Source organism: Rhinoderma darwinii, chromosome 11, assembly GCF_050947455.1.
Source record: "Rhinoderma darwinii isolate aRhiDar2 chromosome 11, aRhiDar2.hap1, whole genome shotgun sequence".
Classification (NCBI taxonomy): domain Eukaryota; kingdom Metazoa; phylum Chordata; class Amphibia; order Anura; family Rhinodermatidae; genus Rhinoderma; species Rhinoderma darwinii.
This window is the reverse complement of record NC_134697.1, coordinates 58,976,961-58,996,033: the sequence shown is the minus strand read 5'-3', so window position 1 is coordinate 58,996,033 and position 19,073 is coordinate 58,976,961. Positions and strand designations below refer to the sequence as shown.

The window sequence follows — 19,073 nt, the reverse complement described above, 5'->3', positions numbered from 1 at the left end:
AAATCTATGTGGAGGGTTGGGGTGGGATCAGAAATGTTCAGACGTTTCGCCTCCAATGCAGCAGCTTCCAAATTCAGAGAGTTATTTTCAATGTTGTTAACTGCTTAAGAAAGCTAGACCCAATTAAATACTTTAAAAGCATCCTAGACTACAATGGTGTCTGCAAATGCAATGTTTTCCTGGAAAAAAGGGGCATCTCATCATAAAGAGCATGATCATATGGCAGTAGTGTCAACCAGTAAGCGTTCAAATGCCAACCTTGCACCACCAGCCTATTGTCCCATTGGAGCTTAGGGGAGTGATACGTGGCAGCCTGGAGGTAGGGAAGCAAGTCAATGGAGATCAATAGTAGGTCTATTCTGGACAGGGACTTTTGTGAGGTGGAGAAGTAGGTGAATGTGACATCTATAGGATGTAAAGGTCTCCATGTGTCAAAAATACGCGCCTCTTGAAGAAGAGATGTGTGAGGAGTTAGCGTAGCATATGAAGGTGGAGAGCCAGGTATGTCATGAAATTAGTCCAAACCTCTATGTAGCAGCAAATAAAATCTCTTAGCCAAATTACTGGGATACCAGAAAAGGAGACAATGTAACAAATCAAGTCTTGAATGAATGTTAAATTTGTAACAGGTGGAATGTACACAGGTATCAAAATGAGGGGGGCGAAATGATATGAGTCTGCCCTGTCGGTCCGTTTTAAGATCTTGAAGGTGAAAGTGCACCGTTTAATGGATTAGCACAGAGACTACTTGGGAATTGTGAGTAAATGTGGTTTGCTAACTCTATCTGATCCAGGGCTTGCGTAAAGAAAGGGCTCTGGTATCAGTCAAGTGCGTCTCTTCGGGAGAGTGTTGCTAGAGGAGGTGAAGAACCAATGTGCGTTTGACGCGATCATTGATGCCCCTGACATTGCACATCATTTCAACATATGACCAGCCATATTGGAACAGGAGTAGAATGATAACACTGGAAAATGAATCATAAATCAAAAACCTATTGTGTATGATGCAATACAATGTACGCACCGAGATCACTAGTACAGGATAAAACATTGACAATATAAAAGAAAGTGCAAATCATCACCCCCTCCCTGAATCCTATAAACGTTATAGAATTATGCAAAAAAAAAAACATCAAAAATGTAAAAATAAAGTTGTGAAGACAACCCTTAGTAAAGGGAGTGTGTTTGTTAATTGGAGAGAGAAATACCACCAGGAGTAAATTCCTCAAGTAGCACTTGCTGCAGGGCATACAGCCCCAACCTACAGTGTAAGTGTGTGAACAGGAAATTAGCATTAACGTCTGCAAAAGCTATGGATCTCCACTGGCTTGCTGTCCTACCTCCAGAAACCCATGGATAGTTGTGACAGATCTCAGTGTGTTCAGCATCTTTAGGGCACCTTCTCCCATGTTGGGCAGAGCGATCCAGACCATATTGATCAATCCAGTCAAAATTTTGTCTGCAGTTTGAAAGAAGTGGGTGGTATTTCTGTGGGCAACTCTAAGTTTAGATAGGTACACCATAGAATACTTGGCGTTGTGGTTTCTGAGTTTGCGTTTAGCAGTGATGAATTTCACAGAGAATGAACAGATGAAGTCACTGAAGTCGGGGTATGCTGAAACTTTCACATTTTGAATAGAGAGGTGTCTAATTCCTCTCTAAAGGCATAGAACTGCGTCTCTGTCGAGGATTTTGTTGCTATAAAAGTTCTTGGTGGGGTGCCTGGAGGACAAGATGAAGTGAAGATTCCGTCAGCTCGGTCAAATGCAAAAATGGCAGAGAACTTCCGCCGAAAAGTTGTGATGAGCCACTCCTCTAGGAAAGATTTCAGGAGTTTTACCTTCTGCCCGCCTTAGGTAGGCCAACAAACTGCAGGTTGTAGCGGTTCTGCCGGTTCCCCTGGTCATCTAGTTTGGCTTCAAATGTAACGGCGCATGCAAGTACCAAAGGAGAGTAGAATCATGTAAACAATAAGGTGCTGCGGCGTTCATGCGTGCGCTGCAGTCCTTTCAAACAGCTAATCGGTGAGTGTGCCGACAGCCGGACCCCGACTGATCTGATATTAGTTGCTTATCAGTGTTTTTTTATACTATTTTAAATGCACTATGCAATAAAAAAAACACATATCTAATATGCATGTTGGCTGAGAGGCCAGCATTGCTGCCTTGTGGTGCTAGAGGCATGGACTGGACTTTCTCTTAGGCCACTTTTAGGCTTTTATAATACGGTCACAGTTTTCTGGCGTACATTTTGCTAACCTGAGGTGATGTAAAAATAGAAAAGTCGCAAAATTTTAGCACAAAAAGCAAAACATTTCCTATGCCAGGAGACTGGCCTAGAGAGCTTCATGAATTTTCCCCATTGTCCTTTCTGTGAGTTTGCATGGGTTCTCTATAGGTATTATTATTTCCTTGTTCTGGTCTTTAGATTGGCATCCTAGTGCTATGGTTTAGGTAGCATTTGCATTAAACTTAGCCGGTGTTCTCTATACCTCACAGTGCACTAAGCCACAGTGTTTATAAAAAAAGAAATAAATCTTGAAATGTAGTTGTGTAACAATAAATATGAATTATATATTATACACAAAAAAATGGTTACTCTTTAATTTAAATCAATATCTCCAAGAAACATCACATCAAACTATTAACATTAATTTTTATCAGTAACTAACAATGTGTAACGAACTAATAAATCATTCATTCACATCTGATTTCGTCAGGGTGAGCATGAGTCAGATGATTTAGCCATTTTCTCCACATAATTACAATGTTAATCCAATGTTAGTGCTGAACTGATCTTTTGCTTTAGTCACTATTTCTGCAAGGTTAATTTGCAAAAATAACAGCTTAATAAACTCAAACATAGTGGACATTGCAAGATCTCATCCAGATGAAAACTCTAAATTAAATGATTGCATGACATCATTTAATTTTGTTCCAATTTTTACCAAACAGAATTGGAAAGAACACTTGCAGCACATATAATCTTCATTTTTAATCTTCTATTTTTATTTGCCAAATTAAATGAGTAATGCTGGCCACACATAGAGAAGTATAAGACCCAGTACTGGGCAAATAGCCTGATATGGAAGCATGTTTGGGCAATGATGACCATGGTGCCTGAAAATAATTCAGATAAAGATGATAGCTATGTGTCTGTATGTACATACATATTCATCTTCTACCTAAGAGACTACAGATGCGGCTAAACTAATAGTGTATCGGCTTAAAGCCTGCCTAAAGTTTCAGTTGACTTTCCATAAAGAGGAGAATCCTGCTCTCCTATCTCTATTACATATATAGAAACCAGCAGCAGCTTGGAGGACATCATACAGCAATAATGAGCAGTGTGGCTGTGAATCCAGCACTAGGGTGAGATCTAACACTGACCAGGAAGCTGCTGCAGCGTGTGCATTTTTGTCTGCCTCTCTCTCTCACACTCTGCTCCTGCTTCCCCCTCTCCTCTCCATAGACTTCTATGAGCAGCTGTTACCTGATCCCTAAGTGAGCTGATTGTCAATCTTGTCTTGAGGAGACCGAAAAAACAGCAAAATTAGAGAGTAAACAGTTAGGAGGAGGAGGAAGAAGAGCCTTAAAGTGGAGAAATATGATTTTATTTTTTTTCTGACAAGATAGATTACAAAGTTTCTAATATTTGTTTGTTGTACTGATTTATGCAACATTTGTTGAAACATTAGTGACCATTTAAAGTTTGTTTTCAGTTATCAAGACAAAAAAACATCCTGGGTATGTGTGAAACAATCTATAATGAAATTCTTGTAGTGCCTGGTTTTGCTTTTTCTTCTTCTAATGCAAGGCCACACGTGCAGCTTTTTTCCTCCCACAATAATGTCATCACTGAACTACAATGCCTAGCTGGCAGGTAAAGCTATCAATGCCTGTCTACATTATGTATATTATTGAATGTAAGCTTTCAATGCTCACAAACATTATTTATTGTCACGAAGCCTGAGGAATGGGCTGTAACTGGGCTAGCAGAGGGTGGTGTGAACACCCCAAGGGATTTGACTTGGGGCAACTCCAGGGAGCGGAGTAGTCTATCTTGGTGACAGATGACGTTAAAGAAGCAGAGTGGTCAGCAGAGCAAAAGCTCTGGGCAGGCCGTGTAGGTTTGTTATGGATAACGAAGCAATAAATCAGGGCAGGGATTCATCATGGCAAAACATAGGAGATGGTCAGGGAAGGCGGCGGGCATAGATGGTCAAAATCAGGCAAGGTCGATACACAGGAAATCAAACTAGACAGCACGGATCATCTTGAAACACACAGGGAAACAAAATAACCAGGCCAGGACGCTGGGGACTGGTAAGAATGAAAGGCGGGGAGCAGGGGACATTACATTTATGTGTTCACTTATCTACATTTACATCAGGGATCTGTAACTGGTGGCTCTCCAGCTGATATAAATCTAATAGGCATATGCATTCCTATTTATAATATTTGGCATTGAAACACATTATGGGTTTCAGGGTTTTCGCACAGAGATTAGTTTCCAGAGGGAACAGATAGAGGGAGAAGGAATAAAAAACCCAGGAGTGACTTAATACAGGCACAAACTGGTAGACTATGTTGATGATAGGTGACAGAGATATTAGCCCATGAGGCTGAAGAGCATACCTCCAAACCACCCTGGATTGAGTGTGACAGTCCTGGGTTTCGGGCGCTATCCCAGCAAGCCTCCCGCATGTCCCGATGTGTCCACTTTTAACTGCATCTGTGTCCTCAGCAAGCAGATGCAGTTCATTAGAATTGTGGAGCAGGGTGCCACCACCATTCACTTTGTGACCCTGCCTTTGGTGGCTTGGTGCAGGCAAGAGCGATGACATCACTGCATCACGTCAGGTTGCACTGGATTCCCATTGAGGAGTCTTGTAAGCTGCAACCCTAAATTGGCCTGTAGCCAACAATACGCCTGGATAGGATGGTGCAATACAGTGACATCATTGCGCCTGTCTGCACGAGAGTGCACGTCAGAGGTGGCCGGCAGTATGATCTACTCTGTCGTGGGAACAAGGCTAGACGAGCATTCATTTTATTTTTTTAAGGCGAACTATTTCTTTGTGCGGGCACTAAGGGGGCACCATTACTTTGAGGGAGCATCTTTACTGTGTAAGGGGCACTCTTTCTGTGTGGAGGCACAATACAGGCACTATTGCAGTATGGGGGCACTTACTGTGTGGAGTACAATGAGGGCACTATTAAAGTGAGGGGTACAAACAGGGGCACTATAACAGTGTGGGACAAGGTTTGCCATTATTATTTTTTGGGGTACAATAAAGTGTTAGCAAAGGTATTGTTCTCTGTCATATTATAGTGTGCATCAGCATGATCTCTGCATTTTGAAATAAGTGCTCAGTGTCATTTTATTACATTAAAGAGGTTGTCTCGGACATTAAAAAAAAAAAATGCAGGAAAGTGGATAAAAAACCTGACCTGTTTAATCCTCCGCCGCTCCAGCATTGCTGCTCCATTATTCCCCCAGTCCTTGTTGACTTGTCCTCCAGCGATAATGTGCTATTCATGCACGTGGCTGCTGCAGACAATCACTGGCCTCAGCGGTCTGGTGCAGCATCACTGCGGAGGCTAGTGGATTGGGTGCAGCGGAACCCATGTATGAGTGGCACGTCAACTCTGCAGGTAAGACAACAAAGAGTGGCAGCTGAATGAATTGGTGAGTATTGTTTTGTTTGTTTTTATTTTATCCACATTTTTTAGTACCAGACAACCCCTTGAAAAGAGATTTTCTCTTATTCATCATTTATTCCCAGGATAGGTGATAAGTGTCTGATTGGTGGTCAGACCGCGAACAGCGGCTCCCGAGTGCTCCATGTGAACGGAGCGGTACTGCGCATGCTTGGCCTCCGCTTTATTCACTTTTTATAGGGTTGCCGAAGATTGGAGTACTTCTCCAAGAATATGTGTTTAAAAGGTTAAGCTTGATAGCTTTGTAACCTTACTAACCCTGTAATTATACTTGATTTTCTTTGCAAACAATACGGATAAGCTGTTTAGATGTAAAGTCAAACATTTATTTGTATTACTTCAGGAGAGGGGGTCCAGACCAGGTTGGCTGCATGACTTATTTGAACCCCTTGGCAACATCTTCCATATAAATACGGCGCTGCCACCAAGGGGTTTGCGCATCCTTGCGCACTTGTAACCTCGCCCGCGAAATCACATGTGAGTGCCAGCTATATTATACAGCCAACACCTTGATCTACTGGCTGGGATCGGACAAAACTCTGATCCCAGCCATTTAAACCCTTACTTGCCGCAGTCAATGCTGACGTATTGCAGCGTATTATATTAACAATCACTTAAATGGGACCGGAACTGTGATCCCAGGCACAGGTGCTACAGAAGTGTACGGCGCTGTGCCTAGTAAACTATGAAGCGGCCCGTTAAGACAGCTGATCATGGGGGTGCTGGGAGTAAGACCCTCACCGATCTGACATTGATGATCTACCCCAAGGATAGGCCAGCAATATAAAAGTCCTGGAGAATCCCTTTAAGTGGTGAATGAGGGTGAGAACCTGTGCTACGATCCCTTCACTACAAGTCCTACAAACAAGGGTGTGGGGAATTAACCCAAGTACCAAGTCCTTCTGTCCCAGGTGTTAAGGTGTATCGTAGTGTTAACCAACACCAGAAGAGGGCCTTAACTGAATCTGCTAACAGGCTATTTGTTAGAATCTGATAAATAAATATGCAAATTTATTTTATGAAGAATATTCAGTTATCTAGTACCGAGCTATGGAAACATCCCTTCAGTCACGATAGAACCCTTGGTTTCCTAGTTCCCTAAACGGTCTTCAAGCACCAAATTATTATTTTTTGCAATAACAAAGAGACATTGCCCTAATAGGTATGGAGGTTTGGCTACTTTTACTCTTCTAAAAGCCTATTATGCACAAATACAGAGATGGGATTTTTGGAGAACTGTATAATGAGTCAGCACTCCAGCAGCTGGGAACTCCAACGCAAGAAACTCTGATCAGTGTTTGACTTTCCAAATAACTATTACTTTTAGATGAAAAATACCAAATTTTAAGTAAGAGCATCTGTGCATCATTCATGGTGGTTTTTTTTAATCACAGGGACATAACTAATTAGCAACAACCATTTTCAAACATACATTACTGGCTTTTTGATCAATCTTAATGAACTACTAGAAGTAGAAACCCTAAGGCTAGGGCACCATGGCATTTCCCTATGGGAAAAAGTTATTGTAATTGTCACAAGTCGCCATAGGGAAACATTAAGCTTGACAGTCTCGTTTACCAATGATTTTACCATAACCGACAAGAGACAAAAAGTCACCGTGAATTCCTAGCCTAAAAGAATAACAGTCGGTTTACATGCTTCTCAGATCTACTACCAATATATATATAAATTTACCTTGAGAAGTTCTCTTGGAAAGTCTTTCCCTCCATTTAATCCTTCCAAGTTTCCAATGAATTCAGAGCAAGACATCCTTTTACCAATGTTCTGAAAGGAATAAGTATATGATTTTTTGCATGTAAGAGATATTTTGCTAGGATAAGAACAGAGGAAATTGTTGGCCTTAAAAACAAAATAAAACACTGACATTTCCCCCTATTCACATGTAACAATACCAGAGATGGGAAAGTAGTGAGATCAGAAACCTAGCATTATTCTAAATGTTTATGCATAACCCTGTTCACACGGTGTGTATTTGATGTGTATTTTGTCTCGTTTTTGTCACCAAAATACACGTAAAAAACACACTTCATTAAGCTTCTTATTCAAATCAAATCATTGAGAAAGCGCACAGTTAGTAAATAAAACGTGTTTTTTTTTACACATATTTAAAAAAAACGTGTAGTGTAAAAAAGCAGCATCAGGTCATTTCTTTGACACGTAAAATACGGCGAAAATGCGCCAAATGTTCCCGTAGTCAATGGAAGTCCTAATAACGCACCAAAAAATTAGCAAAAAGCATATGGAAAACATGTAAAAAACGCCTGTATTTTAAAAAGCGATTAATAAGAAACGCTAGGGTATTTGACACGTTCAATTTTATTTTTTGTGACGCGTGAACAATAGAGTTCTAGCTGGGATGCAGCATTTTTTTACAAAGAATTATGATTTCTATGTGTTAAGCAGTGCTGCTTGCATATACAGCACGAGACCACTAAGGCCAGTGATTGCCTGCAGCATTCACGTGGATGTAGGGCACCTCATCACTGCAACAAAAGTAAACAAGGACTGGCAGGGACTCTTAGCCTGTCTATGGCTACAAACTAAAACTTACACAAGCTGTGATTTCGGTTACGATTTCCACCCACTTTTAATGTAAAATTATTGTAAATCTGTCAGGATGTCTGTGGCCCTGCCTCTTTCCAGTAGGCCCCACCCACTTTAAAATAAAAAGGGTCAAATTTTTACGCAAAACAGCTGTGCGACAAAATTTACAACTATTTCCCGCCTAGAAAACTGCCACAAAATGCTTAATAAATGTCCCTATTGTGTTTTAAGAAAGACTTTATGTGTAACAAGTTGGACAGAAATTCTTCTTTAAAAGCTCTAAGTCTAATAAATTGTAGACTTTACAAGGCAATCAGAATAAAAAACAGATAAAGGTGGCCCAAGGCAGTAACTTCTCTTTAATGTAAGATTGCCTTAGTCCTACTCCTAAGAAAGCAATGTAAGAGTTATGATCATCTTTGCATGTTGAACAAGCCATTACAAATGCAGACTTTTTAACAGTATGATATCTGATAAATATTTTAAAACAATTTACCAATACAATTTAACAATTCCTTTTTTTTTTCAACAGGCTTGGGCCTGCTCACATCACCGTTCAGCATCCGTTCAACCTTTCCGTCAGAGGAACCGATGTACGAAAAGCCGGGCAGAAACTATAGCTTCCGTTTGCATTACCATTGATTTCAATGGTAATGCTTCTGTTTCAGTTGGTTTCCATTCGTAAAGTTTCCGGGTTTTTTCATGGAAACAATAGCGTAGTCGACTAATGTTAATCAGCAAACTTGCTGAAGGCTTTCTTTAAGTGAAATGGATATCAGTCTGTTAAGAGGCCAATGTTAGAATGAACTGATAGGAGTCAGGAGGAAAAGTTTTAAAAAACCCAATGTTTATCGTGGAAAAGTTTCTGTGTATATGCCTAGCCATAGGTTAAAGAATATAAGGAAGACCTTAAAGGAACAGTGTCATCACAAATTTTTTTTTCATATGTTAAAGATGTTAGTGCTTTATTAAAAACGTTTATATTCATTTGTGTGTTTGTGTTTTACTTTTTCTTATTTTTACACTTTTTCTTCCCTATGGGGGCTGCCATTTTTTGTTCCATTTCTGTATGTGTCGATTAACGGAATACGGCAGCCACAGTCCCATAGGGACTGCGAACGGCTCCCGTCCCATCCACTTCTGTGTACGCCGTCTGTGTGGGAACTGCGCATGCGCCGCTCCCACACAGTCCAATTTGAAATTGGCGCCGTCCGGCGCCATTTTCCTGTGGACCGGAAGTCGCGGCCGGACAGTAAGATTACTACTTCCGGTCGCGGCTTCCGGACTTGTGCACTTGGACCAGCGGCAGCAGACGGAGCGGACGGGCCGGAGGGAGCCGCGGCGGCAGGAGCAGGTAAGAGATTTCAATGTATGTTCGTGTACGTTTACTACTGTATGTAAACCTACTACACTGTGTGTTAGCTCAAAAAATGGCGACACACAGTGTAGGAGGATAGACCGTTCAAACCCCTCGTTTATCCCGGCACTAGCCAGGATAAAGGAGGGGGGGATGCTGAGAGCTCAATAGAGCGAGGGCTTTTTACCCAATTTTGCAATGCTGCAATTTTGGGAATAGCTCCATCTAGTGACCAGCAATGGGAAATATTATAAATTAGAATCTAATTTATAATATTTCCTGACTCGTGAAAAAAATAAAAAAAATTGGAACAATGTTCACCTACACACTAAATGTTTAATTTAAAAAAAACAAACATGTTTTTCTGGCAACACATTCCCTTTAAGATCATCTGCTATTAAGATGGTAATGCTCCCTAAGATACTAAGGGTAGTTAGGCTGATACTAAAGAACGTATGGGTTGCAAACAACCAATCCTAGCATAGAATAATCCTCTTTGAATAATCCTCTTGAAAGAAGGATTATTGAATATGTTGGACAATGAAGTTAAAAGAGGACTGTCAACTGTTTCACTGTGTATGTGGTTATTGTCAATGGAGCCATAGAACGATGGTATGTAAGTGCTAAACTTAACCCCTTAAAGACCAGGCCAATTTGAGTTCTTTCATTTTTTTGTTTTTTCCTCCCCGCCTTCCAAAAGCCATAACTTTTTTTATTTGTTCATCGACATAGCCATATGAGGGCTTGTTTTTTGCGGGACAAGTTGTAGATTTTCACCATTTAATGTACCGCATAAAGTACTGGGAAGCTGAAAAAAATATATTTGTGGGGTGAAATGGGCAAAAAACAGCTACTATGCCATTTTTTGGGGGGGGGGGGGGGGTTTGTTTTTATGGCGTTCATCAGGCAGTAAAAACCTTATTCTTCAGGTTGTTTTATGTTTTACCACTTTTGAAGAAATAAAACTATTTTCTAAAAAAAATAAATGTTTTGTGTTGCCATATTCAGAGAGCCATAACGGTTTTATTTTTACATCAATTTAGCGGTGAGGGCTTAAATTTTGCGTGGCAAGATGTAGTTTTCATCTATACCATTTTGGGGCACATGCAACTTTTTGATCACTTTTTATTCCATTTCTTTGGCGAGCGAAGGTGACCAAAACACAGCAATTTGCATGTTTTATATATATTTGTTACGGCGTTCACCGAGAGTATTAAACAACACTATATTGTGATAGTTCGGACTTTTACGGACGCGGCAATACCAGTTATGTTAACTTTTTTTTTTTTTAACATTGCGTTAGGGACAAAAATAAGAAAAGGTTGTTTTTTTTTGGAACATTATAAAAAAAGGTTAACAGGTTTTTACTATTAGTCTCCCTAGGGGACTTGAACCGGCAATCATTGGATCGCTTGCATGATATACTGCAACACTAACGTATTGCAGTATATCGTCATACTGATAGTCTCCTTTGAAGCCCTGCAGAAGGCATTTAAGGTGTTAATCGCTTGTTGCAGTGAGGTGTCGGCTGTATAACACAGCTGTTGCCCGCTGAGTATCAAGTGCACTCAGCCCGTGAGCCCGCTCCATACTTCCCCTTAACGGCTGCCACGTACATGTACGTGGCAGGTCATTAAGGGGTTAAAAAAATTATTGTTGCCAGACCTTGTTATACTGTATATACAGACCTTGTTATACTGTATTTAGCATTACTCAGTGACTCACAGATAATTCTAAAAATCTGAAAAATAATTTGTGTTAGGCTGGGTTCACACTGAGTTTTTTGCAAGCAGAAAATCTGCCTCAAAATTCCGTTTGGAATTTTGAAGCAGATTTTGCTCTGCCCGCACGCCGACTTTCACTGCGTTTTTCACCCGCGGCCATCGAGTGCCAGGGGGGAAAAACGCAGCAAAATACGCTTTCTATGCCTCCCAATGTCAATGGGAGGTCAGAGACGTAAACGCCCGAAGATAGGGCATGTCCCTATTTTTTTCCTCGCGAGCTGTTTTTTCCACTCGTGGGAAAAAAAACGCTCCGCCTCCCATTGAAATCAATGGGAGGCATTTTCGGCCGTTTTTTGGCACGTTTTCCAACGCGGTTTCCACGTAAAAAAAACTTGTGTGAACTGACCCTTAGGCTAGTTCACTCGTAGAGTAAACACTGAGAAATTTCAGTCTAGAATTTCCATGCGGAAATTCTGCAGCGTATGGGCTTGTCCACATGTAAGGGATTTCCACAGCATTTATGCATCAATTAGCAGACAATCTGCTGCGGAAAATCCACACCATTTCATGTGTTTTTTTCCTGCGGAAAATAGTGCAGATTTTTTGCTGCATTTTTTAAAAGGCTATGTGATGGTGATATTACTTCTTGCGGTGATATAATTTCCACCTCCTTTAAGAAATTCTGCAGAGATTTCGCAGCAAATTATGCAGTACATTGTAGTTTGTTGCAGAATTGTTGTTCCTCATTGATTTCTATGGGGGAAAAAAACGCAAGAAATGTGTCCACTTTCCACAGCAATAATTGACATGCTGCCGAAATAAAATTACGCACGCAGGTGAATTTCTGGACGGAACTTTTCTGCAGCGTGTGGATGACATTTGTTAAAATCACACCCACTTTGCTGCTACTGAAATTCCAGATGGAAAATATGCAGCAATTCCGTTACGTGTGGACAAACCCTATTACAGTAGCAGCAAAGTGGATGAGATTTGAACAAATCATTTTTACACGATGTGGAAAAAATATGCAGAAAAGATAAGCAGAAACTGACCTGCGTGTCAATGAGATTCTCAATCTATAGTATGTCAATTTCTCTTGCGAAAATGCTGCAGAATTTCTGCATCATTTACGCTACATGTGAACTTAGCTCAAAACTACATTCACAAGTTATACCTGAAGACTTATTGGTTTAAAAAATTGCTTCAAAACCTTGATAGATTCTCTATCATTACAATTATCAAACAAACCCCACAAATTTGCAGGTAGCAATGTTCTCGTGGAGTATTTTGCAGGCAGAATTTTTTTTACCTGCCTACACTTTCTTGTCCTGATTTCGCTGGGTTTTTTGCCGCTGATTCCGATGCGGTTTCCGTGTAAAAAAAACAAAAAAACTCAGTGTGAACTGGGCCTAATAAGTAAAAAGAGACAAACATGTAGCACCCTGCTGGCTACAATATTTGGGTACCTCACATGCTGATCTGAAAAGAACAATGTCGTTTCATTCTACTATTGCTGCTGATCTGCTTAGAATAGACTTTAGAGGGCGCCTGTGAACTACACTATATGGACAAAATTATCGGGACACCTACACATACAGGACATTTTATGACATACCATTCTTAAGATTTTCCTTCACTGGAACGAAGAGGCCTAAGCCAACCATTGAAAAACAACTCCATAGCATTATCCCTCCTCCACAACTTTACATTTGGCACAATGCAAGCAGGTAGGTAACGCTCTTCTGGCATTCGCGAAACCTAGACTCGTCCATCAGACTGGCAGAAAGAGACGTGTGATTCATCATTCCACAGAACAGGTATCCACCGCTCCAGAGTCCAGTGGCGGCGTGCTTTACACCACTCCATCCGACGCTTGGCATTGTGCTTGGTGATGTATGCTTGGCCATGGAAACGCATGTCATGAAGCTCCCGACGCACAGTTTTTGTGTGGATGTTAATACCAGGGGAGGTTTAGAACTCTGAAGTTATTGAGTCAGCAGAGCGTTTGAGACTTTTATTCACCACAGCACTTGGCGACCCCGCTCTGTAACTCTGGTCTGCCACTTTGTGGCTGAAATTCTGAGGTTCCAAAACACTTTCACTTTGCAATAATACCACTCGCAGTTGATGGTGGAATATCTAGGTGGGAAAAAATTTCACGAACTGACTAGTTACAACAGTAGCATCATATTACAGTACCATGTTCAAATTCAGTGAGCTCTTCAGAACAACCCATTCTTTCAGAAAAATGTGTGTAAAAGCAGACTGCATGGCTCGATGTTTGACTTTATACACATGTGGCAATGGGACTGAATAAAACACCTGAATTCAATGATTAAGAGGTGTATCCAAATACTTTTGTCCATATAGTGTACATGTCCCAGAAGCAGAGGGGTTAAGAAACAGGAAGATGACTGGAAGAGCCAATCAAATGCTAGCTCTGGATCTGGGCAGAGTGATCCAAATGTGGCTGGTTCTGACAGAAGGATGGGATAAGACCAGAGCCAGCTGTCAGTGTGTGGAACTAGTAAGGAGCATTTGTCCACTGACTGGACCTGGTATGACTGACAAGGAATATCTGAAGGACATATAGTAAGCTGTGAGTATTCGCAAGGTAAAAAAAAGACTACAGTGAGTACTGAAAAACCATACACTTTGTCACCAGGACACCTAATCATACTATGGTGGCCATCTTCTTCCTGCAGCCTTGTGTCTAGTACAGACATGGGCAAACTACGGCCCGCGGGCCACATACGGCCCGTTAGGCTTTTTAATCCGGCCCGCCGAACTTGTCCAAATCATAGTAAAAACCTCCTTTTTTTTCCCCTTTCCCTGCAATGCCCACGTTTTCCCAATAGATGGCGCACTCAAAACACATTGACCGTTGTTAACTCCTTAACGCCGAAGGACGGATATATCCGTCCTCAGCAGCTGCTAGTTCGCGCAGGAGGACGGATATATCCGTCCTGTGATGGCGCGGGTACTGCCAGTGTACCCACGCGATCAGCGGCAGGAGCACGGCTGTTATACACAGCCTGGCTCCTGCTGCAACTGCAGGAATCGAAGCGCGCTCCGATTCCGGCAGTTTAACCCATTAAATGCCGCTGTCAATAGTGACAGCGGCATCTAATTTGTTTGACAGAGGGAGGGAGCTCCCTCTGTCACCCGATCGGCGCCCCCGCAAACAAATCGCGGGTCGCCGTCGGGTTTCCATGACAGCCGGGGGTCTAACAAAGACCCCCAGGTCTGTCTTCCGCAACTGCCTGTTTGGCGATGCCGGAGGCATGACCTAACAGGTTGCCTGTCAGTTTTACACTGACAGGCAATAATGCTTTGGTATACTAAGTATACCAAAGCATTATATATGCGATCGGCACATCGCATAGTGAAGTCCCCTGGTGGGACTTAAAAAAAAAATGTCAATCAGTTAAATAAAGTTTGTTGAAAAAAAATAAAATAATTACAGTCAAAATCAAATAAAACTACTTTTTTTGCCCAAAAAGTGGTTTTATTCAGTAAAAGTGTCAAAACAAATAACACATACACATATATGGTATCCCCGCGATCATAACAACTTGACCAATAAAATGAACACATTAATGAAACCGCCGGATGTACGGCGTCCAAAAAACCCGCAAAAAACAACGGCAAAATTCTCTCTTTTCTCCCATTCCCCCCATAAAAAATAAAATAAAAGTTAATCTATAAGTCCTATGTACCCCAAAATAGTACTAATGAAAACTACGCATTGGCCCGCAAAAATCAAGCCCACATACGGTCACATCGACGGAAAAATAAAAAAATGACGGCTCTTGGAACGCGGCGATGCAAAAACAAGTAATTTTTTTCTAAAAGGGTTTTTATTGTGCAAACATAGGAAAACATATAAAACCTTTACATATTTGGTATCCTTGTAATCGTGCCGACCCGTAGAATAAAGGTAACATGTTATTTATGCTGCATAGTAAAGGGCATAAATTTATAACGTGAAAATTAATGCTGGAATAGCTGCTTATTTTCAATTCTCTCCTAAAATAAAGTTAATAAAAGTTAATCAATATATTGTAAGCATCTAAAAATGGTGCAATTACAAAATACAACTCGTCCCGCAAAAAACAAGCCCTTATACGGCTATGTCGACGTAATAAAAAAAAAGTTACGACTCTTGGAATGCGACCATGAAAAAACAAAAAATAATCCTTGGTCATTAACGTGCAAAATGGCCCGGTCATTAAGGGGTTAATGTGGCGCGTATTTCTCTTTATTTCACTTTAATTTTCACTTCGTTTCACGTCACCATTAAGCCCTTCGGTTTTCAAAGAGTACAATATCAGCCGTCACTTTGCCACGAAGCATGCAAACTATGCTAGCAAGCAGTCAACACAAGAACGGGCGGCTACTGCTCAGAGGTTGGCAGCTAATTTACAGAGTCAACAGAACTTTTTTCTTGATAAATCACAGTGCGTATGTTATTTTAATCTATTTACATTTCCTCCTCCCAGTATCTGCGAAATAGTATGTAAATGCCATATCTTGCATATTCCTTGAGACAAATTTATTAACTGATAAGGGCTATTTTTCACATTTGAAAGACAGTTAATAAATTGGGTTGTAGTGTTCTTACTGTGCTATGAGGTTTGCACACACTACATTTAATGCTTTAGTATATCCGGCCCAAACACTCCCTCCAAATGCTCCTGGCCCGGCCCCTCTGTCAAATTTTAGAACCCATTGTGGCCCGCGAGTCAAAAAGTTTGCCCACCCCTGGTCTAGTACTATAATTACACAGCAGAGATTACAGGACAGACGATCCCCTGCTTCACCAGAGTACTGGGGGAGACAGTCACTGAGAACACAAGATTTCATGCTGAAACAGTGTTACCAGTCCTACTTCACTGGCTTGAATGGCAAGTGCCACTATTGTTCAACAGTTGATTTAGGCTAGGGCTATACAGCAACTTTGGTAACGACACAGGTCGCCGTCCAATGATCGATGTGTCGCCCTACCTACTTTGCAGGTAATGAAAGTCAATGGGGCTACGTAGTCGCAAGAAATACGAACCTGGGGCAGGGCGGCACGGCGATCTTAGACTTACATGGGGTTTCCCATCTATATTTATCACCTATCCACATGATAGGTGCTAAATACCTGATCTGTCAGGGTCCGACCGCTGGAACCCCCATCCTGCCATTCTGAGCGCTGCCGTGTGTCCAAACAGCTGTTTATGACAACATATTGGGTATTTCTGTACTCGGGAGAAATTGCTTTACAAATGTTGGGGTGCTTTTTCTCCTTTATTCCTTGTAAAAATGAAAACATTCTACAATTTAGTGGAAAAAAACTTAGATTTTCACAGCCAAATTCCAATAAATTCTGCAAAAGACATGTGGGGTCTAAACTCTCACTATACCCTTAGATAGATTCCTTGAGGGTTGTAGTTTCCAAAATGGAGTCACTTTTGGGGGGACTCCACTGTTTTGATCACTTGGGGGCTTTGCAAATACGACATTGCACCTGAAAACCATTCCAACTAAATCCGAGCTCCAAAAGCCAAATTGTGCTCCTTTCCTTCTGAGCCCTGCCATGTGTCCAGACCGCAGGTTACAACCACGTATGCTGTACTTGCAAGAAATTGCCTTACAAATGTTAGGGTGCTTTTTATCCTTTTTTTTCTTCTTGTGGAAATGAAAACATTCTATGTTTTATTGGAAAAAATATATTTTTCATTTTCCCAGTTGAATTCAAATGAATTCAGCAAAAGACCTGAGGGGTCAAAATGCTCACTATCCCCCTAGATGAATTCCTTGAGTGGTGTAGTTTCGCAAATTGAGTCACTTGTCAGGGGTTTCCACTGTTTTGGTACCTCAGGACCTTTGCAAATGCGACATAGCACCCAAAAACCATTACAGCAAAATTTGAGTCTCCAAAAGCCAAATGATGCTCCTTCCATTCTGAGCTCTGCCGTGTGTTCAAACAGCAGTTTATGACGACACATGGGATACTGCTGTTCTCAGGAGAAACTTCTTTACAAATGTTGGGCTACTTTTTCTCCATTATTACTTATGAGAATTTTAAAAAATCTGAGCTAAAAACTTCATTTTATGTGGAAAAAAATTTAGATTTTCAAAATGCTCACTAGACCCCTAGATGGATTCCTTGGGGTATAGTTTCCAAAATTATGTCTTTTTGGGGGTGTTTACTTTGTTGGCATCACAAGACCTCTTCAAACATGACATGGTGCCTATGATATATTCTAATAAAAAGGAGGCTCCAAAATCCACTAGGTGCTCCTTTGCTTCTGAGGTCAGTATTTAAATCCATTAGTGCACTAGGGCCACATGTGGGATATTTCTAAAAACTGCAGAATCTGTGCAATAAATATTGAGTTGTGTTTGTCTGGTTAATCATTCTGTGATACAGATACAAAGTGGATTAAAATTGTATTTCTGCAAAACAAAGTTAAATTTGTAAATTATACCGACCTATGCTTTAAATTCTGTGAAACGCCTGAACTTTCTAAAAGCGTTTTTAAATACTTTGGGGGTGCAGTTTCTTAAAATGGGGTAATTTAAGCCTCATGCATTACTTAGCTGCGTTAACAATGCTATTTCTTCAAAGCAACAACTATTGCAAAATTCGAATATACCGTTTACTTTTATATAAAGCTCCATGTTTACTGGCAACATGTACCAAATTGTTTATGTAAATTACAACGTTTCAATGCTCATGAGATGTATTCATTGGCAACACTCCAATTGATGTTTTTCTTGTATAATGTTTTATACTTTTCTAAACACCCAATAAAATTTTAGAAAAAAAATGTGGTAATTTATGGGGATATCTAATGTATGGGTCCCTCAAAGACATTTCAGAGCTGAACTGATCTCTATAAAAATAGGTTTTGGAAATCTTTTTGAAAATGTGAGAAATTACTACTAAAGTTAAAAGCCTTGTAACGTCCTAGAAAAATAAAAGGACGTTCAAAAAACGATGCAAACAAAGTAAACATATGGTAAATACTAACTTGTTACTATTTTGTGTGGTATAATTGTCTGTCTTACAAGAATATACATTTAAAATTGAGAAAATTTTCTCAAATGTTGGTGTTTTTTTTTACAAATAAGCCCTGAATTTATCAACCAAATTTTTCCACTAACAAAGTACAATGTGTCACGAGAAAACAATGTCAGAATATCTTGGATAAGTGAAACCATTTCAAAGTTATTACCACATAAAGTGACAGGTCAGATTTGAAAAAAATAGGTTGTGTCCACAAGACCAAAATTGTCTGTCTCTCTAAGGGGTTAATGATATTGGCTGTATTTTTGGGGTCGTTGTCCTACTGCAGAATACTTTTGGAGCCAGACGCCTCCCTGATGGTATTGCATGATGGATAAGTACCTGCCTGCATTTTTCAGCATTGAGGACACCATTAACCCTGACCAAATCCCCAACTCCATTTGCGGAAATGCAGCTCCAAACTTGCAAGGAATCTCTACCATGCTTCACTGTTGCCTGCAGACACTTATTATTGTACCGCTCTACAGCCCTTCGTCCAACAAACTGCCTTCTGTTAAAGCCAAATATTGACTCATCAGTCCAAAGCACCTACTGTCATTTTTCTGCACAGTTCCTATGTTTTCGTGCATAGTTGAGTCACTTGGCCTTGCTTCCACGTCGAACTTATGGCTTTTTGGCCACAA

At 40.6% G+C, this 19,073-nt stretch overlaps 1 protein-coding gene across 6 annotated transcripts in view; it reads right to left on the bottom strand.

Moving 5' to 3' along the window:
- PSD (pleckstrin and Sec7 domain containing) overlaps window positions 1–19,073 on the bottom strand; it is a 321,618-nt gene that overhangs the window by 159,026 nt on the left and 143,519 nt on the right. For all 6 annotated transcript variants that reach the window (XM_075841603.1, XM_075841605.1, XM_075841606.1 and 3 more), the window contains one exon: window positions 7,419–7,508. In XM_075841603.1, coding sequence (XP_075697718.1) covers window positions 7,419–7,508 — 90 coding nt within the window. The remainder of the gene's footprint in view (window positions 1–7,418; window positions 7,509–19,073) is intronic.